This window comes from Paralichthys olivaceus, chromosome 17 (assembly GCF_024713975.1).
Source record: "Paralichthys olivaceus isolate ysfri-2021 chromosome 17, ASM2471397v2, whole genome shotgun sequence".
NCBI lineage: Eukaryota > Metazoa > Chordata > Actinopteri > Pleuronectiformes > Paralichthyidae > Paralichthys > Paralichthys olivaceus.
The window spans coordinates 3,569,004-3,595,717 of NC_091109.1; the positions used below are offsets into that span (position 1 = coordinate 3,569,004).

General features: G+C 40.4%; 3 protein-coding genes and 1 pseudogene across 3 annotated transcripts; 1 reads left to right on the forward strand and 3 right to left on the reverse strand.

Annotated features, from left to right (window-relative positions):
- Positions 1 to 869: 869 nt before the first annotated feature.
- LOC109629787 (xin actin-binding repeat-containing protein 1-like) lies at positions 870 to 10,347 on the forward strand. Its single transcript, XM_020087697.2, has 9 exons — positions 870 to 1,368; positions 1,755 to 1,896; positions 1,997 to 2,084; positions 2,219 to 2,581; positions 2,904 to 2,982; positions 4,359 to 4,483; positions 4,736 to 4,783; positions 5,127 to 9,963; positions 10,217 to 10,347. The coding sequence occupies exons 2-8, from the start codon at positions 1,769 to 1,771 to the stop codon at positions 9,939 to 9,941; spliced, it is 5,646 nt and encodes a 1,881-aa protein (XP_019943256.2). The 5' UTR covers positions 870 to 1,368; positions 1,755 to 1,768; the 3' UTR covers positions 9,942 to 9,963; positions 10,217 to 10,347.
- Positions 10,348 to 11,857: 1,510 nt separating this feature from the next.
- LOC109629789 (solute carrier family 22 member 13-like) lies at positions 11,858 to 15,224 on the reverse strand (annotated as a pseudogene).
- LOC109629553 (solute carrier family 22 member 13-like) lies at positions 11,858 to 20,204 on the reverse strand. The gene is made up of 19 exons (XM_020087298.2): positions 19,709 to 20,204; positions 19,311 to 19,414; positions 18,720 to 18,874; positions 18,017 to 18,188; positions 17,819 to 17,939; positions 17,646 to 17,740; positions 16,925 to 17,139; positions 16,710 to 16,818; positions 16,402 to 16,596; positions 14,850 to 16,322; positions 14,296 to 14,399; positions 13,788 to 13,942; positions 13,432 to 13,603; positions 13,231 to 13,351; positions 13,057 to 13,151; positions 12,749 to 12,963; positions 12,539 to 12,645; positions 12,223 to 12,417; positions 11,858 to 12,142 (listed from the first exon to the last, which is right to left on the reverse strand). The coding sequence occupies exons 1-10, from the start codon at positions 20,081 to 20,083 to the stop codon at positions 16,262 to 16,264; spliced, it is 1,602 nt and encodes a 533-aa protein (XP_019942857.2). The 5' UTR covers positions 20,084 to 20,204; the 3' UTR covers positions 11,858 to 12,142; positions 12,223 to 12,417; positions 12,539 to 12,645; positions 12,749 to 12,963; positions 13,057 to 13,151; positions 13,231 to 13,351; positions 13,432 to 13,603; positions 13,788 to 13,942; positions 14,296 to 14,399; positions 14,850 to 16,261.
- Positions 20,205 to 21,762: 1,558 nt separating this feature from the next.
- On the reverse strand, positions 21,763 to 26,280 carry LOC109648129 (solute carrier family 22 member 13-like). The gene is made up of 10 exons (XM_069512069.1): positions 25,816 to 26,280; positions 25,409 to 25,512; positions 24,472 to 24,623; positions 24,055 to 24,226; positions 23,844 to 23,964; positions 23,669 to 23,763; positions 22,524 to 22,738; positions 22,309 to 22,417; positions 22,020 to 22,214; positions 21,763 to 21,935 (listed from the first exon to the last, which is right to left on the reverse strand). Exons 1-10 carry the CDS (start codon positions 26,188 to 26,190, stop codon positions 21,875 to 21,877), a joined length of 1,599 nt encoding a protein of 532 aa, XP_069368170.1. The 5' UTR covers positions 26,191 to 26,280; the 3' UTR covers positions 21,763 to 21,874.
- Positions 26,281 to 26,714: the final 434 nt, after the last annotated feature.

A 26,714-nucleotide genomic window follows, 5' to 3' on the forward strand; every position in this document is an offset into this window, starting at 1 on the left:
TCACAGAACAGAAATAGTTCATATTAACAATTTTGAGTACTCTTTGCTGCCCCCAAGTGGCCAAATAGCTGAATGAATGCAGCTTTAATAACAGTGTTTATTAAATGGATTTACTTACAGTCGACAGCAGCAAATTGATTTCATTTGAGGACAAACTTAAAACTAAATTTCCACTTTTTGAATCTATATTATAATGACATTGCATAATGCAATCAATTACAGCTCTTGTATGTCTTGTGTAAAGTACTAAATGCCAGTACTGTGTATTTAGGCTGCATTTTTCAGTTTATTCTACAAGAATATTTGTGCATAATTTACTTTTTTTTGCAGCGTGCAGTCAATCACCTTGTCCAATCACCAGTCTGGTCAGGGTTGGAGTTGGTGTCAGTGTTGTCAGCGAGATCACGAGGCAGCAGAGCTTCCTCCTGTTCTTGCTTCTTGACCCCTGAGGGTCAGAAGGTCTTGGAATTCCTGGGTGGAGACAAACTTCTGCAACACTTGCTCCCTGCTGGCTGCTGCTGCTGGATTCAAACCTAAATTAAGAGCTGAAACATTTAAAAATGAACAGTTTCATTCCCCTGGATTTTTTAGGTTATTTTGATGAGACAGACATAAAATGGGCTTGTGGCAACCGTGGCATCATTTTTTTACACTTCAAATTTGTGCAGGAACATTTCCAACAGTGAGGTTTCACAAAGTCTGAGAAATGGACACTCAAATTCATTATCTCTGTTTGTGACCCTAATGTTACAGCTACGAGCCAATCAGCACGTTGCCAGAAGAAATAAAAGTCAAACTGTCCAATAAAATATCAACATTGTGAGCATCATATATCTGCTTAAACCTGTAACCTGACCTGTTGGTTATTCAGTAGCTCATATACAGAACTTCATTTTCAACATGTTCTATTTGTTGTTCTTTGGCCAACTCTCTGCTGCTGTAATGAACCGACTTCCCCTCAGGATCAGTAAAGTTAATCTAATTTTCTCTTAATGCATGGTCTGCTGCAGCTCAAAGATCAAGTAATTACATCTGAGCTTTAGAGGTTTAACCTGGAAACAAACACTGAGGCATCTCCTGGATACTCATGGGACTCAGCGGAGCCAAAACACACGACATGAGCAGAAAAGATGCTCGACATAGAGTTAAATGAGGACACATGTTTGTGTGAATGTTTCAGACGAGAGCAGCAGAAACAGTGTTTGGAGGATTTATATCCTGTTGTTTGCTCTTTTAGACATTTTATACCACTCACTTTACACAGTGTGTAGTAATGAGGAAGAAAAAGGACTTTGCTCACGGATCTTGTGACGCAGCAGGAGGGGTTCAAACGGTCACAGAGAGCAGACACTGACTGACGTCTGAAAGGTAACGATTCAATTTAAAAAGCTGTTTTTAACACTTATCTGAAATATAAATTATCTATAGATGTAATAGTTATTTAACTCTTGCTTTGCTGGTACATTTTATTTGTATTGGGAGGCCATGTTTACATTTCTGTCACACATTTAGTGTTTTGATTCTATTGTTTATTCTTTTATTACTGAGATTTGTATATAAATGAGATAAAGATATAATAAATATGTTTAGCTTTACATAAACGTTTATGCAAAAAGTAAAAAAATAAGTCATTGCTCTTTTGAAATAACAAAATATGACATCCAGACAGATCCAATAAATTACACTGGATAATTTCACTGATTATCGGTCGTGTTTATAGGTGATATACATTAGTTATTTATAATCTGCTGCAGTGTCCTGATTTATCATGGATTGGAAGAGCAGCCTGAGACGCACCCAGTCGCTGAAGAGCGTCTCCTCGTCAAGTGACAAACCCACCTGGACAGAGGCGGGACTGCGGGACAGGAAAACATCTGTGTCCCAGCTCGTTTCTCGGTGAAAGAAAAATCATCTTTCCACTGTTATTTTATCTGTACTTTAAAGTTACACATGCGGCGTAGCAGATTATTCAACTTGGTGTTTATTTGTATACCAGGTATCAAACTAGAAAGGAAGTCAGTGCATCGACTCAAGCTCCTCCAGTGAATAACAGTGAAGTTAAACTGAAGCAAGTGTTAAAAGAGGTAAACTCATTTTTGACAAACAAAAGCAGATTCTGTGTGGAAAAAACAATGTGTGGTGCTGCATGCAAACATATTGTGTGCGTGTGTGTGTGTGTGTGTGTCGGTGTGTGTGTGTGTGTGTGTATCACTGTCAGATAACACCATCTCTCGAGGAGAGTAAAGAGATTCATCTGGCATCTCTGACAAAGAGAAACTACGAGGGGGAACAGTCCCAAGCCAAACCCGGTCTGACACGCAGCAGGTCGATGGGGAGCCTTCAGAACGGAGCCGGCTCCATAGAGGCCCTGAAGGCTCGGTTTGAGTCAAAGGCTGCAACACAGACCGGAGTGAGGAGCAGGTTCAGAGCTGCAGAGCTCACGTCACCTTCCAAGGCAGCAGGTAGCACACCGCTGATGAATGGAAAGACTGAGGAGGTGAAGAGGTCTGCGGAGAAACAGAAGACAAGAAATCCACCAGTTAATGGCACTGATGCAAAGGAGAATCATGTGACTCGAAAGGTAATTAAAATGCCTGAAAGTGCAATTTTAGGCCAAGTTTGACAAGTGAAAACAAGTATTTTTTATGCTTTGATTGGAGGAGAAAGTATTGACATTTCCCCCACTGAATATCAATGATATAAATCACCAAGTCACTGTATATTTTAAATTTATTTTGTTCTCAACTAGTGTAAGAAGAAGAAAAGTAGAGGATTAAAATGCATTTTTAACTTGAAGCCATTGACTTTACTATCAGTACATCATTCCACTTCTATCACATTATTTCCAGGATTAGAATCTGTCCATCATCTATTTAGTACCAATGAGATATTTCTTTCTCCAGGTTGTGAATGAGAGCCGGGCGGAGAGGAGAAAAACAATCGGGGGGATTGATTTTGAAAAAATTGCAGCCTTTCAAGCTGGTGAGTTCAACCGTAATCTCTCCTCAATCAAAAACATCAAGCTTGTGTGGGAACTGAAACTGCCATTGTGACCTCAGGGCCGTGATGAGGAGAAATCTTTTTTCAGAAGTACTGTTAAAAGATAGATAACAAACATTAAAACATTCAGTAGTTTTTGTGTAATCCTGCTAACAAACAACCGCAGACAAGAACACAACCTCGTTTGCATGGGGAATTATGAACATACAAGAAAATGACCAGGGAATAAATAACCAATAAAATTAAATATTAATCAAATATTTTTGATTTTTGGTCCACCACAACAGCAAATAGAAATTAAGAAAATAAAAATCAGCCAAGTTCCCTGGTAAACCTTCCCTGGAAAGCTGTGCATGTCTGAGAACCTGTGACTCAGCTCAAAGCTGAGTGGACGGTGTGAATGAAAGAAGCGAGGAAATGGAGATGGATCTCATCAGCACAGTGACTTTGCAAGAAGCCGTGATTGACTTGGCCTGGTGTGGGCCCAGAGTAGGTCAGTGCAGAGCGGGACGGAAATAACCGGCGTGCTACAGGTCCTGAATAAGTGCAGGAGGGTGAAGGGGTCAGCTGTCACTGGGGCAGGAATGAGACTGAGAGAATGAGTGAGAGAGAGAGAGAGAGAGAGAGAGAGAGAGAGAGAGAGCGGCAGAGGCTGTGTTACCGGACGAACCAACGGCAGCAACATCAGTAAGAACAAAACAAAGAAAGGAGATAAGAAGAAGGGCAGAACACGAGGAAGTGGAGTCTGTGAGTAGAGAAGAATTTACATGTTTAATGTTTCAACTGATTAGAAACAGGTCGTGTTGTTCACACATGGTTTTCTGTTGTGCTGGTGGTGGGCTTCTGTATCTTTACAAACTCTGTGCGACTGTATAAACAAAGTTAAGACATTTACTTTTGCTTTTCTACGCCTTTTGTCAACTGTGGCTGTGACTCCTGTGTCCTTTAACTCTCGGTGGAGTCAGGTAACTGTCTCTAAGTGCTACATTTGTAACTGGACCACATGGCAGCTGTTAAATATCAGCTAAGAGAGAGTGACTCCTAGTGATAACTATCAACACATACTCTGGCAATATGGACGTGAGCGTAGAAAGCTGTGTGCTTTTACAATTAGTCACATTCACATTTTTATATTCTCTCAGTCACGGGATGTTGAGACCAAAATAATCTTTATTTTGTCAGACAGCAGCTGTCTTTTACATGACTTATGTTCACCAGTAAACAAAGTGAAAACTATTCTTCTCTGTAAATCCCAGAAGTGCAGTGCCCGTTTTTAAGCCGTTTGTTTTGGATGGGATGTTTTCTTGGCCTGTGGTGATGCTACTTGCAGTTTTCTTTCTGTGTTATTGCTGATGCAGATGAAAAGAGGAGGTCGGTTGCAGACTTCAGAGACAGCTCCTTCTTCCAATCCAAGGAGAAACTGTCAGTCAAAGTGTTGTCTGCCCTCTATCTGTCAAAGGTGGCACCACAGGAGCCAAAACTGGTAAACACCTGTCTGCTCAGTATGTGCTTGTGTCTTTTCTTTCAAACAGGCGCACTGGCTTCAGTTTTAGGAAGATCTTTTTACACAATCTATGGTTCATATATCAGATTTGCTCGAAATTAATTCAGAGTAATTATGCTTTAATATAAGATAAAGAAGCTAAGTGATATATAACACATGACAGAAGAAGGAAACTTCAATGTTGATCATTTAAGGTTAACTTGACCTGGAATAATTATTGTCTCCATTCAGGCACAAGATCAGTCACCTGAATCTGGGAAAAGAGGGAAGATAGCCAAGGTAAGGATTTCACCAGACATGCATGGTGGTGTGCTTTGGATTTGCATTTAACATAAACCTGTTGCTGTTATTGCTGTTCTTGAGCGAGGGAAAGAAACAGAAAATGGATGCCATTTATTCCATGTGTTTTTTATTTTAATTCATCCATGTGGTTGCATTTGTTGCTTTGGAGTTCAGCTAACCCACTAACACCTGGATTTTGGACAGCAAATGAACTGGCATGGTTTGGAAGGTAACATATGGCTCTTGTTGCATGTGTGCACACTCGGGCATGGTTTTCATTGGATAGATCATTTACATTAAAAATGACCCCATGACGAGACTGTTACTTTGTTCTTCTAAGATGGCCGAAGACCCCAAACAGAGAAAAGATGAACCTCCTCCACTTCCTCTACCCAGACATCGGTCGGGACCAGCAGACATTTCTGATGAAAGCTCCCAAAAAGCAATGCCAGTTCAAATTTCCAAAGAAAAGTTACACCAGCAGCGGCAGAAAAGTGAGCTGAAAAGACTCCTGAAGCACACCCACCCAGAGCTAAAGATGCTGGATGAAGCTGTAGATGATGAGCTTGCTGAGGTTTTGACCTCAGAGTCTGGGGTGGCAGCTGGTGAAACTGGATATGAAGGAGAGGTCTTCTCAAGATGCTTGATATTTGAGAACTGTGCCTTGAGTAACAAAGTATCTCCTCACACCTCCCCGACGCACATGGCAGACGGAAAAGTGGGTGACGGTTTTGTAGGCAAAACATCAGCTGTGTTTGAGGAGCATGAAGAGAGGCCATGTCATGAAAGTGTTAAAGGGATTGTGCAGGATTACAAAACATTGGGTTCTAGTCCAGATCCTGACAGAGAGTGTGAGGAGGAGATGATAAGAATAGATGTGCAGGCTTCCAGGAGGTTATTTGAGAGTCAGTCTGTGAAAACATCTTGGCCAAATCCAGATAATAGGTTCCGAGGAAAAACCTCTATTTTTGGGGAAGAGAGAGGGCCAGTCCAAAAACACAAGTTTGAAATGACTTGCAAAGAGAATGTACACAGTGAAAACAAAAGCCTTGATTTGATGGATCAGCCACATACACAAGGGCCATGTGTTCAAAGCACTGGCCTTAGGTTTTCTGGTGGTAAAGAAGTTTATACTGATGAAGCAGCCTTTGACAATGACCCTACGAGTCCTACAGTTCAAGGGGAATTTGAAGAAATTATCAAAACGGGTGCAGCTCTTTTCAAAAACAACCCATTTATCTCCACAAACATAGAAAGAGAAAATTCTTGTGCGCATTCATCAAAATCCCAAATCCCAGCAAGTCCCAGTGAAGCATCTGGGAACCCCCTCATAACTAATGTCAAGAACAGAGCCCATCTGTTTGAATCAATGCCATTTGACAAAATTAGGCATCAGAACAAGGACGAAATTGAGACGATGGTGGAGAACATCAAGGAAACTCTAAATTCCCTTTATTGCGTTAATGCCCTACATTCAGATGGATCAATCATTGAGGTGAATGAGACAATGATAGCGAAAAAGGCTAAATTCATACTATCAGAGAGTGGGCCTGAGATAAAATATAATGAATTGGCTGAAGGTGGTGCACAAAACTTCATTGTCCAGCTGCTACCACGAGCAAACCTAAAGCCTCACATCACTTACCTAAAGGAGGATAGAAAAGGAGGGATGGAGGCCACAGTGGTGAATGTACCTGTGCACCAGCATCAGTTCACTACCAGCCAAGACACAGAGTTTAAAACCGCCAATGTAGTTCAGCTCATTGAGGATATTCTCAATCAGGACAACTCTCTGAGGAAAGGAGTGATCATGCAGGAGGATGCCAATAAATGTGCTGACATCATTGTTTATTCCCTCTACCATTATGTTGATGAGGAAGATGTGAAAAGTTACAGAGCTCCACCAAGACGTGCTGCAGAGTTTGATGAACCCGAAACGAAGGAGATTTACATTAGTAAAACAGAAAATCAAGGACTAAGAAAAGGCATAATTGAATCGACTATAAGCTCACTTTTAGAAACTTCTCAAGACCAAACCTGCACCGGATCAATCAGGCCTGAGGTCACGGTAAAAGGGAACGTGAAACTGTTCAAGAGTTGCATTGAAAAGGGAGATCTGGAGTATTTGAAAACTCTTCAGGTTGAGCCAATAGAGCAGGAACAAGAACTCGATCCGAACCAGACTGCGGCAGAACAAAATGCACAGCTTCATTATGAACAGGGAGGTGATCATCCAGAAGAGAGTTCTTTAGATTGGGTCCCAGTGGATGTGAAGAGACTGAAAAGCATGTTCTCAGGAGATCGGCAAAGCCAAGCAAAGCAAAATATCCATGAAAATCTTGCTCCATCCACCACCATTTCTCATACATTTACAGGTCAAAATGTGCCACTTGGGAAGAGCCAATCCTGTAAAGAATCCAACATTGGGGTACTTATGCCCGTTATGCACAGAGAAGATAATGTTCTGGACTCTGGTGGCCAAGCACAAGAAGAAGTTTGTAAATTCCCAGCTGCACCTCAGGGGACTTATCAACATCTTGTGACACAGGATGATGACAGGGTCCACCAAGCTCAGATAGTGAAGGTGGTAGACGAAAGTGACGAAATCTCGAACCTGCAAACTGCAATCCATAGCCTTCAGCAGGCCACGATGGAAGCCAAATATTTGTATCACTCATCACAAAACAAACGGAAATGTGTTGTTCAAGAGTCGTCCGGGCAACCTATCGTCTCAGTTATGGCAGGTGACGTCAAAGAATTATGTCAAGAAAATAAGGACCAAAAAGTGGACTCAGAACCAAGGTTGGAAGAAGTTACATCAGCCTCCAACTTCACTTCAGACAAAAATACAGAGACGTGCAATAAAGGCACCAATTCTGAAGAAGTGCAAATGACTGAAACCTGCAGCAAACAGGGTCAGAAGTGCACCAATGTGGTCCAGAAACACTTTGAAACCATTGCTGATTGTTCAGACACACAACATGAACAACAGGAGGAAGATGAAGTCGTTTTTCATGGAAAACTTCAACAAGCTTTGGCTTCCTTGGAGAGATCCAACATTAATGTCACAAGAGGAGATTTCAAAGCAGCTATGATATATCAAGACTCCTCTAGACCTCACAAAGCCAAATCCCAAAATATAGACAAGGCATCTGTTCAGAAGCCCATCACTGAGGACCCTTGCCCTTTGACTGAATCCAGCTCAATTTATGTTCACTTGAGACAAGAGGACTCCGAGGAACAGGTGACTGTGGTGAACGCAAAGCTGCAAAAACAAAATAGACCAGCAACAACTGCTGTCTCAGAGAAGAGCAAAAGACTTGTTGGTGGGAAACCAGCCATCCCACCAAAACCAGAGCATCTGAAAGTTAAACAAATAGATGATCGATCAAGTAATCCTAAAAATCTGGAGGCAACAAAAACAAATGCTACAAGACCTGAAATAAAGGAGCAATCCAAAGAAGACACTGTAGTTCAACCACCGAAGACATCAGCTTCATGTCACGATGGACATACGAAACACCAGTCCAAAATGAATAGTGGTGCAGACACAGGGTCATATTCAGGAAATTATAAAGGTGAAACTATTCAGATGTCTCAGAAAACGAGCCAGTTCCAAGGCTCATTTGAGAGCACCAATAAAAATACTTCTGACAAACCAGAAGAGATGAATTCCACACTAGAAATAAACCCCCTCCAGGAACAAAACCCTGTTAAAGAGAATATGAATGAAAGTGATCAAGGTCCTGTAAATTTTAATGAAGCATGCCAGAAATTTGGAGGTAAAAAGTCAGGTTTAGTGAGGAATGCCCCTGTAAAGCTCAAAAGAGTAAAAATTGCCCAGAGTGACAACAACGATCCAAATCTTGCAGATCTTGTGCATATGGATCCAAAACCACAACAAACTATAACCAATCCATCTGACACTGGCACAAGCACCAGTTTACAAACTGCTGAAAAGCACGGGAAAGAAAAGAAACAACAAAATAAAGTTGAGATGAGGGATAAGAGAGGACGAACCGAGACAGAAGACGAGCGCCGACAGCGGTTGTCGGTTCACATGGATGAGATCGTGAGAGGGAACATAGCAGCGGCCATGGACATTTTTGACAATTTACGAAAGCAGGAGGAGCTGCGGAGCATTCTCAGTCGAGTGGAAGATATCGAACAGGACACGAGTGAAGTTGATGTGAGATCTCTGAGGGGAGTGTTTGAGGATGTCCCAGACTGGGTTGTCAGTTCTGACAAAAAGAAACACAAAAAGGTCAAGGTGGAACACAAAGCTGAGAAGTCACCATTGAAGGACCACCCTCAAAGCAAACCCTCAATGGCTCATATTTTTGGAGATCTTGAGAAAGCCAGCGAGGAAATCATGAATCTAAAAGAGCAGACCTTAGCCAGACTTTTGGACATAGAGGAAGCCATAAAGAAGGCTCTTTATTCTGTTTCTACGTTGAAATCAGACTCAGATATTGCTGATTTATCATGTCTGTTCAAAGAATCCATGGGGACATTGCCAGGATCCCCATCCACTGGAAGTATTAGCAAAATTAGCATCGGGTCAAGCAGAACAAAATTACCGCCGGCACAGGAAAGCGCTACCACAAAGGGAAGCACAATTGGGCAAGGTGCAAGCAGTGCAGTAGTATCTGCAAAACAACGAGCAAGTCCGCCATCTTCACCTGCCTTCATCTCCATACAGTCAGCTACTAGAAAAACTAATAAAACAGATGTGGTTCCACCCGAGACCACAATCTGCCCGACGTGTCAGCAGAGCCCAAAGTCAGAAGAGAAGTTCTGCACAACAAAGACCCTGACGTGCAACAGTCCAGCTCAAAACAGAAAGAGAGACCCCAGGAAGGGAGGTCAAAAACCACCACCTCACAGCCCACTTAACCCAAAACGAGAGCTCAGTGTACTTGAGGTGCAGACTGACCACGAGGGGAAAAGTATTATAGGAACCAAAACTGTCACAGAGAACTACGAGCAGACGGATAACTTTGGAAACCGGATTTACTCATCCAAAACTTCCACTGTGGTCACTACGCAGCCAGAAACTATGACATCATTCACAGGTCCGGCAGTGGTCAGTCCGACGACATGTCAGGTCACAACACATCCAGAAGTTCGGCTGCCAATCAATCCCAAGCTTTAGATCATTTAGAGACAGGATGCAGGTCAGATTCTTTATGACAAACTTGTCATGTATATAATTTGATTAGCTAAGATATTAATTGTTGGTTATGATTTAATAGTTTGTATATTTATAAGGTTGCCATTGTGTTCACATGCTTTTATTAAATGTTGTTTTATTATTCTTATTACTCATTTTGACATATTTAAAATTAAACACACATTTTGGATTTTAATTTAGGTCTTTGGGTTTGTTGATATTAATTACAGTTATTATTATTTATTATTTAATCACAGTTTCAACCAACTTGTCAAGAGATGTGCTCTGCCTGTCTGAAGCCGGTTTACCCGATGGAAAAAATAAATGCAGACAAATGCATTTTTCACAAAACCTGCTTCGTTTGTAAACAGTGCAAGAAAAAGTTAAGGTGAGACATTACAATTTTATACAGGAAGATCCCCTGATTATTGATTCTCAATATTTGTCTCTAAATCTACATTATCAATCTACAAAACTGTAAACATCAGTAAGATGCGATCTAGATACTAGGACAATACCCTATCGTACAAATACGTGTTCAGGCTATATTGAAGAAAATATTTTGGGGTATTTGGAGAATAAAGTTGTTATGTATAAAGTCTAAATTTTATGGAAAAAAAAGAAGTCAACAATGAAATAGAAATGAAGATTAGCAGCATAGAGACCTTGTGCTTTGTTCCACCCATAGACTGTATATAATACTATGACCTTATTGTCATAATATTACAACTTCATTCTCTAAGATATGTCTCCTGTTTTAGTAGCCATAATACTCTGTGGTACTTTGTACCTCCAACCAAGGTCATTCATTTGCACTGTGACTTGCATATTGTTTTCATTCGTAGCATGTACAATTACACACCTTTGCATGGGGACTTCTACTGCATATTTCACTACCAACAACTGTTCAGAAGAAAAGGGAATTATGACGAGGGCTTTGGACATGTTCAACACAAGAACCAGTGGCTTCTGAGGAATACTGCTGATGTGGTGCATGATGAATCCAAAGCATAAACATATAGTGTAAATGTGAGTACCACCCAACAAAGCAAGACACATTTATTGTTATCATTATTATCATCAATATCATCATATTCGTGATCAATCATTATAATTTGCTTTTCTCCATTAAAACTCTGTTCTGTGTCTTTCCACAGCTGATGATACGGTGACTGTGACAACATGAAAAATCTTATCGGGGATGTGTTTGAGGCACCATGTGATACTCTCTGTTATGGTGATGATTAACTGTGTGTTGACACATAACCTACAATTCATTTACAAAAAATGCTTTAATAATTGTAAGAAACTGTGCAGTGTAAGACAGATGCTGACACCTGCACTGTTTTTAAATGAATTGCTTTTCAATTATTAAAACAAAATACAGCAAAACATTCTATATAATCTGTAACAAAGAAGGCTTTAAATCTAAAATGATTTTATACTGTTAACTGTGTTGAGGTTGTTCATTTGCTGATCTTCCAGTCTGACAGAAACATTGAGCAGATCCTGAATCAGAGAAAATTTACCTCAGTGTAAGATGATATTGTAAATGTGATAATTTGACAAATTCTAGTGTGTGTGTAAATACTCACCCTTTTTTTGCAAGAAAAGTCAGGGACATAACAAACAAATGACTTATTACAGTGCAACTACAAAGTACAGTCTACACCACAGCAAATACTATGAAACAATATGTAGGATGTTGTATTTTATAATAAATGTTTTTCCTTTTCCTTAAATAATTATTGTGAAAGGACATAAAATATGCTGTATTTTACAGGATGCAATCTGTGAATCTGTAAAGCCCTGCTGAGATGTTTAGGGTATATTTCTGCATTATATATACTGACAAATTTACACAATCTGTGCTAATCTATGAAAAAATCTGCACACACTTTTCATTATTCAACCATTTAAGAGCAAATACACTGTGCATTGAAAAATTGACATATACAGTGCAGTAATTAAAATGGAAAAACTGATTAAAAATTTTAAGAAATGAAGTTAAACATGAAATACAATAACATTTAAACATGATTCAGTTACAGTTTTGTATTTTATTTAACTGCAAAACAGTACAAAGTACACAACTTCTCCTGATATGAAAGACTCACATAAATTACATTTTTGTACTCTTTCCTCAATGGGATCAGATCTCAATAGTTTCATCCTCAGGTTCCCTGAAATTAAAATTGAGAACATAATTACACACAATTGCTTTGTTTGCTTTGGAGAAAAAAATCACTCTTCATCAACTCACCTTTGTTGAATTTGGTCCTGCAGTTCAACATTGCAGGTTTCAGGCAGTAGTAAACAGAAACCTCCAGCAGCAATGGGGATGGTACCGTATATTAGCATAGGGAGGGTATAATGGTAGACGTCCAGGAGTCTGACCAGTGGAGCGAGGGTGCCCCCCACACGTGCACACATGGAGTTCAGACCAAAGCCATTCTGCCTACAAGTAAAGATAATGGGCTCATCAGCTATCTCAAGAAATTGAGGCAACGAAAGAGTCATTGTCTGCTAATATGATGTAAAAGACACATTTTACATTGTTTGTCTGGGACATTACCTACCTCACAACAGTGGGGTATAGTTCTGCTGTATATACATGGACTACAGAAAAAGAGGCAGTTGCAGCAAATTTTCCTAGAACAGCTGACCGTTACGACTTCAGGGAGATCTAAATGAAAAACAAGTTTCACACGCATATAAACCGAATGTTTGTGTTGTCTGAATCATAACATGTATGAGTTACAAAATCAGGTCAGGATCTTGTGTCTTACCTTTTGGAATCACAAGTATCCCAAGACAAGAAAGTCCCCCAAAGAACAGAAACGCAGCCAGACTCTTCCTCCTCCCAAAGTGCTGGATGATGGGTAAACTGACCAGATATGCAGGAATTTCTACCGCACCAAAGATGAACTGCGTGAGGTAGATATCCAGACCAAAGTTGCCCACATTCAGGGTCAGTCCATAGTACATTAGACTTGTTCCAAACCTATCAAGTGGGGGGACATGTCTTTTGGGCCACCACAAAGGTATTGGTTTAGAAGAATTACACACATACATCATACATACATTGTAATCTCACCAGATGACGCCCATTACAAGAGCACGTTTTCTCAGATACGAAATCCTGAAGATGTCCAACATGTTTCCTCTTTTGGATGTTTCTGCAGCCTCCAGCTAAATAATTTGGTTATATTTTCCGTTTAAGTATATTGGCTTCAGTTTATTGTGCTTCATTGTACTTGAGGCTGCTCACCTTCTCCATTAGGTCTTCTGGGACCTTCCTCCCATTCACCTTAGCTGCCCTGCAGATTTCCTTTATGGCCTCTTTCTTCTTGCCCTGGGTGAGGAGCCAGCGAGCTGACTCTGGAAGAATCCTAGTTGACATATAGATCCATACTATACTAAAATATATACTTTTATTGTTTTATTGAATGTGGCACGTGAGTCTACTGACCAGTAAAAGATTCCCAGAGCGAGGACAAGAGGACAGAAGAGCACCAGCTGCAGGATCCTCCAATCACGGATCAAATAGGCAATGCCAGATATCATCATCAGTCCAAGAGGGAAAGCAGAGAGGCAAATAAAGGTGCAGAGAGCAAACTTGGAGGAATCACTCCATTCTCCACCTTCAGAGCAACAAAACAGATCCCACAGAAAAGATTGATTGATCAGATTTTTTGAGATCTGAATTGGTGTTCATCAGATCTATCAGTGGTACAAAATATTGCAATGTTGTGAAAACGATGAAACAATTCTATACATTAAGTGCATAATAGTGGTAGTAGTTGCAGTTGTTAACATTGTACCCACCTATAACAAATCCATTAGACATGATGCCAGTATCTGACACGCCACATAAGAATTTGAGAACGTTATAGACATAGATGTTGGGTGAGAAAGCAACAGCGACGCCACACAAAAGTAGCTGAAGTAGCGAGATGAGGAAAATGAAGCGTCGACCAAACCTACAACAAGAAAGGAACTGTTATACAATTTATGTCTGAATGATTTTATAGTTTAATTTGCCAACTTAACTTTATTGTATGTAAAGTTTAATAAATCTCTTTGCAGCCTTGTTTTAAAAAGATACCTAATTTTACAGCGCAAGTATTTAAAATGGTGCAGGACCCTATTGCTCCTCTTATTTTCATGCAATAAAACTTCCATGCTGCTTGCAGCTTTAAATTTCATTCTTGGTGTCATATCACAAGACTTATATTAAAGGAGCAGATAAATGATAATGACAAGAGAGAAAAAATATCCTAGAAGAAAGTTTCCAAAGACAGGGCTGAGAGATCTTTAGATCAGTGGTCCATACCTGTCAGCCATCGGCACCAACACCAATGATCCAACCGCAGGACCGGCCATGTAGATGGATTGTGACACCTCAATGTGACTGCTCCTGTCACACACCAGGTCAAACTGAAAACAGGAAAGAAAAACTAAATTGTGAAAAGTCCAGGTGGAGACCTGGACCTTTCCTTGTGCACCTATTGAGTGGGTATAAATCATTATCAATTCATTACCCTATGACTGTCGTAGTTTTCCATGTTTTAGCTCTTATTTAGAAATTTGAAAAAAAGAATCTGAGTGTGATTTGCCAGACATCCAACATATTGCTCAACAGCAACATGTACAACAAGGTCTACTGTTCCACTGCACTGTTCTATGCTATTAAAACAGTGCAGTGGCTCAGAAATGACTAAAATTGAAAGATAACACAGAACAGCCGCCACATAACATACATTAGCTTATTTAATGAATAAAATGAATTATCTGCTACATTGATATTCCTCCAAACACTAATTATTTTTTAAATTACATGGTATAAAATGAAATATTTGTCCTCAGTAGAGAGGAAGTGTCTCGTACCTCTGTCACGATGCTGGAGGCACCTTTGGGTGCCTCATAATCGGATCCATTCATGCATCCTGTTGTTGTGTTGAGCCCGAATGCTTCAATTTTTTCCAAATCCCAATCCACAGGTGTGAACATTGCACAGCTCTCATACTTTCCATCTTTGTTCACAGGGATGGTGAGATTTCTCTGTCTCTCATCAGTCAGGTTGGGTCCTTGGTCCAAGATCCAGTCAGTGTTACAGTGATTAGGGAAGTTCATGCCTGTGAACACTTGACTAATCACATCAAATGCAACAAAAATGCTGGGGATACATAATGCAGCAATTAAACGCTTCTGAAATAAACCAAACTCTCCAATCTCCATCAGGATCTGCCCAAAGGTACTCATATTGGAGTCTGTCTGTCCTCAGAGTGCAGCGTCAGAAAGAGAAATATCCAGTACCGAATGTACTTCCAACAGTCAATTCCAGTCTCATACCGCAAGTTAATGTTTAATAATCATAGTGTTTTATCATCAGGTGCCAAGGCTGCCAACTCATAATTCACAGGTTAGGATATTTCAGGCTGAAGTCCAACTGTTCTGGTAAATTGGCACAGTGTTCACACTGTGGTGGCAACTTCTGTGAAACAAGCACAAAGTCAAACACTTCTTTCTGAAAGTTTAATTCAGCATCTGCAGATGGACTCATCAGTACACGTCACCTGAATGACATGCACAAATGAGCAAAGAACACAGGAGAATCTGTGTTCTTATAACTCTCAGCCCCCTCCCACTAAGCATTCAAAGGTATTTATTACCCTCCTGTAGTTTCACTCAGTGGAGGAGACATCCTGTCCATTTGTTTACATGTTCTGTGGATGACCCCCCTGTGAGACCCCAGGTGTGAGATCCCAATCAGAGATACCATGAGACACCATAAAGTTTTGGTTTCTCGAGGCCATACAACTCAAGTCTCTTAAGCCACCATCGTAAACCTTAAGGTTGCCCTTTCAGATAAACAATTTGGTGAACCATTTGGTCAGTCATCCACATACATGTCTGCTCATGCAATTACACATTCACAAATGTAAAATTTCCATTACAACACACAGATTTTCACTTTTATACCGTTATTAACATTGTCTTTGTGCTCAGCGAAAATGGCCAATGGTCTCCTGTGTGTTCTCTGCACATGAGTCTGAATGAACAGTGTCACAAAAGGAAAAAAGGAAAACTGAATTTGAAGAGAGATTATAAATACAAAAAATACAATTTGGAAGTTAAACATAAAACATTATAACAATTGAACATGATTCAGTCAAGGTTTTGAAGTTATGTATTTTATTCAACTGTATACTGACAAATTACTATTACCACAATATAAGTTAAGTGGAACACGATACCTCCTGTTATCATAGACTGTGAAAACGGTTTGCTCATGTGAATTACATTTTTGTGCTCTTTCCTAAATTGGATAAAATCACAGCAGTTCCATTTTCAGGTTCCCTGTGAACAAGAGCATTGTTACACACAATTACTTTAGTCTTCTTTACAGAATCTGTTGATAAAGGGTTCATCAACTCACCTTTGTTCAGTGTGGTCCTGCAGTTCAACATTGCACGTTTCAGGCAGTAGGAAACACAAACCTCCAGCAGCAATGGGGATGGTGCCGTATAGTAGCATGGGGATGGTGTAATGGTAGACATCCAAGAGTCTGACCAGTGGAGCGAGGATGCCCGCCACACGAGCACACATGGCGTTTAGACCTACACCGTTCTGCCTACCAGTAAAGATAATGAGCTCATCGGTTATCTCAAGTAATATAAGAAAAAGAGGGATTGTTTGCCAATATGACTTCATAACAAATTTTAAATTGATCATTTGTGACAATACCTCACAACAGTAGGGTATAGTTCTGCTGTGTAAACATAGACTATGGAGAAAGAGGCAGTTGCTGCAAATTTTCCAAGAACAGCTACGGCTGTTACGACTTGAGGAAGATCTAAAGGAGAAACACATTTCACACACATAAATTACACATAAAACATGTTTTAGTTTCAAAAAATCTCATCAGTATATGTTCCAGACTGTTATATGCAACACATTACCTTTTGGAATCACAAGTATCCCAAGACAAGCAGAACCTCCAAAGATCAGCACCCCAGCTTGACATATCCTCCTCCCAAAATGCTGGATGAGTGGTAAAGAGCCCAGACGTGCAGGAATTTCTACTACACCAAAGATGAACTGAGTGAGGTAGATATCCAGACCGAAGTTGCCGACATTCAGGCTCAGTCCGTAGTACATCAGACTTGTTGCAAACCTGCCAATGGAGAGACATGTCTTCAGTGGGGGGGGCCCTAATGTCCATAGCATAAAATGCATGTGGTGACACACATTCCAGTTATTCCAGAGGATTCTGAGGCATTCCCAGACTAGGTGAAATATGTAATCCCTCCAGCAAGTTCTGGGTCTACCCCAGGGTCTTCTCCCATTTGGGCATTTCCATTAGACCTCAGACAGAAGGTGCCCAAGAAGCATTATGACAAGGTTCCATGGTCTTCAATTTATTTAAAATACTGTAAATCGAGCCCCTGTATTGTGACAGCCACTGCTTCCCTCAAGGCTAATTTGTGCTCAACATAAGATATTTATGTAGAAACAGTCGTTGTTCCCTACTCCGCTTTAATATTGTCCATATTTGTGCACGTCTTCCATTAGCACAACCTCTCTCACAATTGACATGCTTGTTGTCAGAAATGTCTTAAAGTGAAGCCTTAAAGTTCAAACTAGGCCAATGAGCAGGTTGTGGTTGAAATAAATTCTCACCAGAGGAAGCTCATCACAAGAGCACGTTTTCTCAGATACGACATCTTGAAGATGTCCAACATGTTTCCTCTTTTGGATGTTCCTGCAGCCTCCAGCTGAAGAATCAAGGTAAATATTTTAGTTAGTCTCCATTCACTTCAGTTCATTGGTTAATTGTACTTGAGGTTGCTCACCCTCTTTATTAGGTCTTCTGGGACCTTCCTCCCATTCACCGTAGCTGCCCTGCAGATTTCCTTTATGGCCTCTTTCTTCTTGCCCTGGGTGAGGAGCCAGCGAGCTGACTCTGGAAGAATCCTAGTTGACATATAGATCCATGATCACAAACTAAAATATGAACTAAAATATTGAATGTGGCACGTGAGGCTGCTGACCAGTAAAACATTCCCAGAACAAGGACAAGAGGACAGAAGAGCACCAGCTGCAGGATCCTCCAGTTTCGGATCAAATAGGCAATGCCAGACATCATCATCAGTCCAAGAGGAAATGTAGAGTGGCAGATGATGGTACAGAGAGCAAACTTGGAAGAATCACTCCATTCTCCACCTTCAGAGTAGAAGGACAGATAAGATAGAAAAGCTATTATTCATGATCCCCTATTTTATACTTGTTTTGCAAGTGTGTGTGTGTGTGTGTGTGTGTGCAAGTTATCATTTACTTAACAAATAATTTTTTGCAATATAACTTCAAACACTGCTCATACTTTCAGTAAAATGTGATCAGGTGAATAGATAAACAACAGTCACAGAGGCTTATTCTCATTGTACTGCAATTTGCAATTTACATAGATTAAAACAATTCTATACATATGACATCATCATGTGTTCCGTGCATCAAGACAGTCGCCACAGTAATTTCTGCTATTTGCTCACCAGCACTCATGCAGTCTACCTACATTGATTTTTCAAATTTTTGTTGTGGTGTTCATCAGATCTATGAAGTCAAACTGTGCTGAGTTTTAAAAATATTTGACCAGTCATGTATTGTACATGATTTTAGTGTACAACAGTAAAACAGTGTCAGTGACTCCAATGAAGTATGAAGACATTCCGTTTCTGTTTTTAACAATGTACCCACCTATGACAAATGCATTAGTAACGATGCCAGAAATTGAGATGCCACCTAAGAATTTGAGAACGATGTAGATATAGATGTTGGGTGAGAAAGCAGCAGCGACACCACACAGCAGTAGCTGAAGGAGTGAGAGGAGGACCACGAAGCGTCGACCAAACCTACATACAAATAAATAAATAATAAAGCTGTTATAAAAAAAAATTCAAACATGAACTCTCCCATCCCTGCTGGAAATCTTAAAGCAGCGCTGCAACCCCAGAGCCTCCACCATCACCATGGACCCCTCCCACAGCCCGATGTCCCTGCTACCATCCGGAAGGAGATTCAGAAACAAACTGTATCAGGACTGCCAGACTTCTGAACGGCTTCATACCACAGGGTGTGAGGATCATGAACTACATTTTCAATATTTTTTGTCATATTACCTAATTTAATAATGTTTGGATAAGCAAGGGGATTTAGTGCAGATTTACAGTGTAGAATAAATACATTGCAGAATTATATCTCATTTACAAGGTTTCCAAAGATAGCAATGACACAGTTTGAGTCTAAGTCAGGTTTCAATTGCAGGTAATTCCCAATTTTGAATGGTACCTGTCAGCCATCAGCCCAAACACCAACGCTCCAACCAGAAGACCGGCCATATATATGGACTGTGATACCTCAATGAGACTGCTCCTGTCACACACCAGATCAAACTGAAAACAGAAAAAAGTTGAGATGGAGACCTGGACCTTTGCATCGGTGGTGACTCCATCATCTACTTTCTCAAGATACAGAGATTGTCAGGTTTTTAAATCTTGTCAGCTACAGAGCTGGGCATGCTACCAGTTTGTCCTAATATGGCATCGGTATAATTCAGTTTATTATTTTTACATTATGCTATAATTATAATTGTGTCTGCCTATCTTGCACATTAGCATTACTTTACACATGATCTGATTATAAATGAATTAGTACAAGAAACATATATTTAAACAAGTTCCTCTTACATCTGTCACGATGCTGGAGGCACCTTTGGGTGCCTCATAATCGGATCCATTCATGCATCCTGTTGTTGTGTTGAGCCCGAATGCTTCAATCTTTTCCAAATCCCAATCCACAGGTGTGAACATTGCACAGCTCTCATACTTTCCATCTTTGTTCACAGGGATGGTGAGATTTCTCTGTCTCTCATCAGTCAGGTTGGGTCCTTGGTCCAAGATCCAGTCAGTGTCACAGTGATGAGGGAAGTTCATGCCTGTGAACACTTGACCAATGACATCAAAAGCTACAAAAATGCTGGGGATACATAATGCAGCGACTAAACGTTTCTGAAATAAACCAAACTCTCCAATCTCCTTCAGGATCTGCCCAAAGTTGCTCATATTGGAGTCTATCTGTCCTCAGAGTGCAGCGTCAGAAACTAAAATGTCCAGTATTAAATTAACCTCCAACAGTCAACTCGAGTCTCAACCTGCTAGTTAATGTTTAACTGACAATCACAGTGTTTTTATGATCTGCCAGGTTAATGTGTCATGTTAGGATCCTTTAGGCATAAATCCAGCTGTTTTTCAGCTGTCCCGATTTGTGACTTGGACCCAGTGGTTACAGTGAGACCAGAACATTTGTCCCTTGATTGACGTTTGACGTATTTGATCCACTAAATGTATGAGCAGGGTAGAAAAGCTTAAAATATTGTGAGGGGAAAAGGACAGTGTGTTGCATGATCACATGACCTTCTGCCAACAGATAAGTGTGATTCTCGTATTACATAATGTGTGTCATAATGCTGAACATCGTGTGGATTTAGTAACAGGTAAGAATTAAAGGTTCAGTGTGTAAGATTTGATGAAAGGAATGTCTGGCAGAAATTAAATATAAAATAATCCTAGTGATGTTTTTACTAGTGTGTTTCATCTAAATTGTATGAATTGTTGTTTTCTCCACCATAGAACAGGCTCTTTATATCTAAAAACATTATATTTACATTTTTTTGTAAATTATTGGCAGAAATTTAATGTAGAATAATTCTCATGATGTTTCACTAGTTTGTTTCATCTAAATTGTCTGAATTGTAGTTTTCTTTACACTAGAAAAGGCCTTTATATTCAAATACTTTATATTTACATCGAGGGGACCCTCTCTACGGAGGCTGCCATATTTTTTACATTAGTCCAGACTGGACTTCTATTCCCTAAGCTCAAACTATAGTCCTCCCCTGTCCCTGGAAGGGGCCTGGTGAGCATGGGCTGCCCTGCTGGGGACTTCCATCCACTGAAAGAGATTTCAGTCAGGAACACTATGTCCTGATTTACCCATTTGTTGCAAATGGGAATACAGTTATGATGAAACCCCTGTTGGGTGTAGCAGGTAATGTGCCTTTCTTTAGGATGAATATTGTTTACCATGACCGTGTTTCGACTATGTGCTAAAAAGGTGGAGGCTGGAGTGGTGGAGGCAAGTTGCCAGCAGCAGGCGTGGGTGGCAGTGTAGCTGAGCAGGGATCATGGAGGATGAGGTCATATTTAAAGGGACCGCTTTGGTGAGAGAATGAAGTGTGATTGTTGGGTGGCTGACTAGCACCCGTGTCGGTAGCTGACAGTTGAGCACATGACTCCATGTCCTGCATGAACTAATGCGAAGCTTCATTTGCTGACCACCATGACACTCCAGGTACCAGGCATGGCAGAAGGTTTGACTGTCCACCAAGGACCTTCCTCTCATGAGGAATCACACAGAAACTGGCTGCCAGGTTTCTTGGTTTTCTATTCGTGATGAGATTCCAGTTCCCCGCGCCCTATTTTGGACTGAGCTTCCCTGCCTCTTATCAGTTTTTCATGGCCATTCCTGGATTGAATTTTCATGTTCAATTAACTGGGCAATGAGTAAATATTAGACTTTTTATCTCAAACTTTGATCTCTCGTGTGTGTTCTCTGCACATGAGTCTGAATACTCTACAGGCTTCCATAAGCAAAATAAGTTAAAATGAGTTTCAAGAAATTTTAAATATGAAAAAATAAAATGTTGAAGTTAATTATGACAGAAAATAACAATTCAACATGATTCAGTCATATTTATGTATTTTATTCAACTGTATGTTACCACAATATAAGTTAAGTGGAACACGTTACTCTTCCTGATATCATAGACTGTGAAAACGGTTTGCTCATATGAATTACATTTTTGTGCTCTTTCCTAAATTGGATAAAATCACAGCAGTTCCATTTTCAGGTTCCCTGAAATTAAAAACAAGAGCATTGTTACACGCAATTACTTTAGTCTCTTTACAGAATCTGTTGATAAAGGGTTCATCAACTCACCTTTGTTCAGTGTGGTCCTGCAGTTCAACATTGCACGTTTCAGGCAGTAGGAAACACAAACCTCCAGCAGCAATGGGGATGGTGCCGTATAGTAGCATGGGGATGGTGTAATGGTAGACATCCAAGAGTCTGACCAGTGGAGCGAGGATGCCCGCCACACGACCACACGTCGCGTTTAGTCCTACACCGTTCTGCCTACCAATAAAGATCATGGGCTCATCAGCTATCTCAAGTAATATAGGCAATATGAAATAATAACAGATTTAAAATTTTACATTTGGGACAATACCTCAGAACAGTAGGGTATAGTTCTGCCGTGTAAACATAAATTATGGAATAAGAGGCAGTTGCTGCAAATTTTCCAACAACAGCTACGGCTGTTAAGACTTGAGGAAGATCTAGAGGAAAAACATACATTTAAACTACACTTGTGTGTAGAACATGTTTAAGGTTTAAAAAAATCCAATCAGTATATGTTCCAGACTGTTATATGCAACACATTACCTTTTGGAATCACAAGTATCCCAAGACAAGCAGAACCTCCAAAGATCAGCACCCCAGCTTGACATATCCTCCTCCCAAAATGCTGGATGAGTGGTAAAGAGCCCAGACGTGCAGGAATTTCTACTACACCAAAGATGAACTGCGTGAGGTAGATATCCAGACCGAAGTTGCCGACATTCAGGCTCAGTCCATAGTACATCAGACTTGTTGCAAACCTGTCAAGGGAGAGACTTGTCTTCAGTGCCACCACAAAGGTTTTGGTTTCTAAGAATTAGCGAGTTCACAGGTGCAGCTTGGGTTGTTACAGGGGGCTCACTGAAACCCCTAGTGGCCATAGCAAGAAATGCATGTGGTGACAGTATCTGTATTTTTTGTAATAACAGAACTATTGATTAATTGCAATGCATTGCTCTATAATCCATCCATACCTTGTCCTCCACTTTTGCGGGCTAGGATCATGGAGGTAGCAGGCCAAATATACTATTCCAGACGTTCCTCTTCCCAGCTATTCCTGAGGATTCTGAGGCATTCCCAGACTAGATGGAATATTCAATACCTCCAGCAAGTTCTGGATCTATTCTTGGGTCTTCTCCCACTGGATATGCCTGCCTAACCTTCACCGGAAGGTGCTCAAGAAGCATTATGAATAGATGCCACCAAAAACCTTATCTGTCCCTTTTCGATGAGAAGGGGCAATGGTTCTACTAACAGCTCCCAATAGATGTCTGAGCTCCTCAATGATATTGCTCTGTAAAAATAAATATTAAGGGTAAACTAATTGTGACTATGACTATTGTATGACTGTGGTTATAAAACGTTGATTCTGGTCCAATTCTGCCTGCATGGTCACTCTCGCATTCTTTGACATACAAGCAGAGGATAAGTTACATGCCTCTTCAGCTCATCACCACTGCCTTAAAAGAAGACTTTTTGACCAGAGTTGGGCCAGAGTAGAACATGCCCATTTGAGTTAAGCTGCCCTGCTGAGAATGCAGCAACTGCATCATTGTTGTAAGCACCTAAGCAGAAATGTCTGTAAATGAAGCCTCTGTTGTATATATTATGTCTTATTGCTTTTTATGAACTCCCAACGTTAAAGCTCAAACTAGGCCAATGAGCAGGTTGTGTTTCAACTAAATTCTCACCAGAGGAAGCTCATCACAAGAGTACGTTTTCTCAGATACGACATCTTGAAGATGTCCAACATGTTTCCTCTCTTGGATGTTCCTGCAGCCTCCAGCTAAATAATCAAGGTAAATATTTTAGTTAGTCTCCATTCACTTCAGTTTATTGTGCTTCATTGTACTTGAGGTTGCTCACCTTCTCTATTAGGTCTTCTGGGACCTTCCTCTCATTCACCTTAGCTGCCCTGCAGATTTCCTTTATGGCCTCCTCCTTCTTGCCCTGGGTGAGGAGCCAGCGAGCTGACTCTGGAAGAATCCTAGTTGACATAGATCCACAATCACAAACTAAAATAAATACTTTTTTTTTTTAAAAGCAAGTACTGAATGTGGCACGTGAGGCTGCTGACCAGTAAAACATTCCCAGAACAAGGACAAGAGGACAGAAGAGCACCAGCTGCAGGATCCTCCAGTTACGGATCAAATAGGCAATGCCAGACATCATCATCAGTCCAAGAGGGAAAGCAGTGTGGCAGATGATGGTACAGAGAGCAAACTTGGAAGAATCACTCCATTCTCCACCTTCAGGAAGGACAGATAAGTATAAGTTTTGATTTCCTATATTAATTGCAAGTGTGTGTGCAAGTTAAAGTTTACTAATCACACAAATGTTTTTACACACACTCAAGTCACAATTTAACATTTCATCAGATCTATCAGTGAATTAAAGCCACTATGTGTAGAATTTTTAAATGTTTGACTTTGCCACCCCACACTGGCAGTACCAGAAATTAAAATGTACAATTCTTTTGTTCAGGATTACCTACCTATGACAAACAAAGTCATGATACCAGAAAGTGATATGCCCCCTAAGAATTTGAGAACGATGTAGACGTAGATGTTGGGTGAGAAAGCAACAGCGACACCACACAACAGTAGCTGAAGAATTGAGAGGAGGCCCACGAAGCGTCGACCAAATCTAAAAAAAGAGCCGTGATACACCTTTCAGACATGAACTCCGGAAAATGTCTAGAAAATTGGATCCGGACATTTTATGCAAATTTGCAGCAACGGAAAAATAATAATAAAAACTATGTTTCAGTCATAGCATCACCTGTAAGGAAATAAATGAAAAATGTTTTTATTAATCACTGATATGTGCCACTGAAACTGTTTCCAGACAATTACTACAATTTAAGAATTCCAAAAAATTGAGTCAACATTTTGACTTTCCCTTTCTGGACATTTCCCTGATGTATTCTCATATGAGCTCTCGCTGACATTTTACAAGGGGGCTGGCGGGAAATGTCCCAGAAAAACATCCGGAGCAACTGACTCCGACATTTGTGTTCTCATAAGCTAATTTCAGACATGACCTCCTGAGAACTGGTTATAGACTTTATCCAGAATTTGCCTTTCACACATGCACAACACAGCAGGAGGTTTTCTGCACAGACAAGTTCACCACAGCAACTAGTCCTCCGCAGCTGGGAGCAGCAGACAGAAGCAGGAAGTGACATATTAACTTCTCTGTGGAGATCACGTGATTATGTCACAGCACCCCGACACCGCTGTCAGCTCTTATCACCACAAACTCTTTTGACAGCTTCATTGTTATTTTTATTTTTTTTTCATTTTTGCATCTGTTGCATGTTAGAAGGGGGAGAATGTATACATTGCAGATTAATATCATTATATCTCATTTACAAGGTTTCCAAAGATAGTGATGACACAGTTGGAATCTCAGTCAGGTTTGAATGGTACCTGTCAGCCATCAGCCCAAACACCAACGCTCCAACCAGAAGACCGACCATGTATATGGACTGTGATACCTCAATGAGACTGCTCCTGTCACACACCAGATCAAACTGAAAACAGAAAAAGGCTGAGATGGAGACTTGGACCTTTGCATCGGTGGTGACTCCATCATCTACTTTCTCAAGATACAGAGATTTTTTTAGGTCTTTAAATCTTGTCAGCTACAGAGCTGGGCATGCGACCAGTTTGTCCTAATATGGCATCGGTATAAAGTTATATAAAGTTTAATATATTTACATTATGCTATGATTATAATTGTGTCTGCCTATCTTGCACATTAGCATTACTTTACACATGATCTGATTATAAATGAATTAGTACAAGAAACATATATTTAAACAAGTTCCTCTTACATCTGTCACGATGCTGGAGGCACCTTTGGGTGCCTCATAATCGGATCCATTCATGCATCCTGTTGTTGTGTTGAGCCCGAATGCTTCAATCTTTTCCAAATCCCAATCCACAGGTGTGAACATTGCACAGCTCTCATACTTTCCATCTTTGTTCACAGGGATGGTGAGATTTCTCTGTCTCTCATCAGTCAGGTTGGGTCCTTGGTCCAAGATCCAGTCAGTGTCACAGTGATGAGGGAAGTTCATGCCTGTGAACACTTGACCAATGACATCAAAAGCAATGAAAAGGCTGGGGATACATAATGCAGCAACTAAACGCTTCTGAAATAAACCAAACTCTCCAATCTCCTTCAGGATCTGCCCAAAGTTGCTCATATTGGAGTCTGTACGTCCTCAGAGTGCAGCGTCGGAAACAGAAACCTCCAGTATTAAATCAACCTCCAACAGTCAACTTCAATCCTGCAAGTTAATGTTTAACTAACAATCACAGTGTTTTTATGATCTGCCAAGATGCTGATTATAGTTTAAAAATGTGACATGTTACGATTGTTTCAGGATAAGTCCAGCTGTTGTGCAGCTGTCCAGATCTGTGACTTGAGCCCAGTGTTTACAGTAGGACCTGAACTTTTGTCCCTTTGTTGACATTCTCTTTGATCAGCAAAATGTATGAGCAGGGTAGAAGAGCTCAAAATTTCGTGGGAGGAAGACGACAGTCTGTAACATGATCACATGACCTTGTGTCAACAGATAAATTTGATTCTCTTTATGACATAAGGAGTGTCTATGTAACAGCAGGCAAGTATGAGGGAATATTTGACCATCCTGACAAATTGCATCTTTTATTTGTTTGCAGAACAGAGCCTGCCTCATGCCACACACACACCCTTCTCAAGGTCAGG

Excerpts from the sequence above, each read along its gene's own strand:
- LOC109629787 (XM_020087697.2), top strand. The coding sequence starts at position 1,769 with ATGGATTGGAAGAGCAGCCTGAGACGCACCCAGTCGCTGAAGAGCGTC. Across the intron at positions 2,983-4,358 it reads AATTGCAGCCTTTCAAGCTG|ATGAAAAGAGGAGGTCGGTT; the intron begins GTGAGTTCAACC and ends TTGCTGATGCAG. Across the intron at positions 4,784-5,126 it reads AAAGAGGGAAGATAGCCAAG|ATGGCCGAAGACCCCAAACA; the intron begins GTAAGGATTTCA and ends TGTTCTTCTAAG.
- LOC109629553 (XM_020087298.2), bottom strand. The coding sequence starts at position 20,083 with ATGAGCAACTTTGGGCAGATCCTGAAGGAGATTGGAGAGTTTGGTTTA. Across the intron at positions 17,940-18,016 it reads GTTCTGGGAATGTTTTACTG|GATTCTTCCAGAGTCAGCTC; the intron begins GTCAGCAGCCTC and ends TATGTCAACTAG. Across the intron at positions 16,323-16,401 it reads CAGGACCACACTGAACAAAG|GGAACCTGAAAATGGAACTG; the intron begins GTGAGTTGATGA and ends TCTTGTTCACAG.
- LOC109648129 (XM_069512069.1), bottom strand. The coding sequence starts at position 26,190 with ATGAGCAACTTTGGGCAGATCCTGAAGGAGATTGGAGAGTTTGGTTTA. Across the intron at positions 23,965-24,054 it reads GTTCTGGGAATGTTTTACTG|GATTCTTCCAGAGTCAGCTC; the intron begins GTCAGCAGCCTC and ends TATGTCAACTAG. Across the intron at positions 22,215-22,308 it reads CTATACCCTACTGTTCTGAG|GCAGAACGGTGTAGGACTAA; the intron begins GTATTGTCCCAA and ends CTTTATTGGTAG.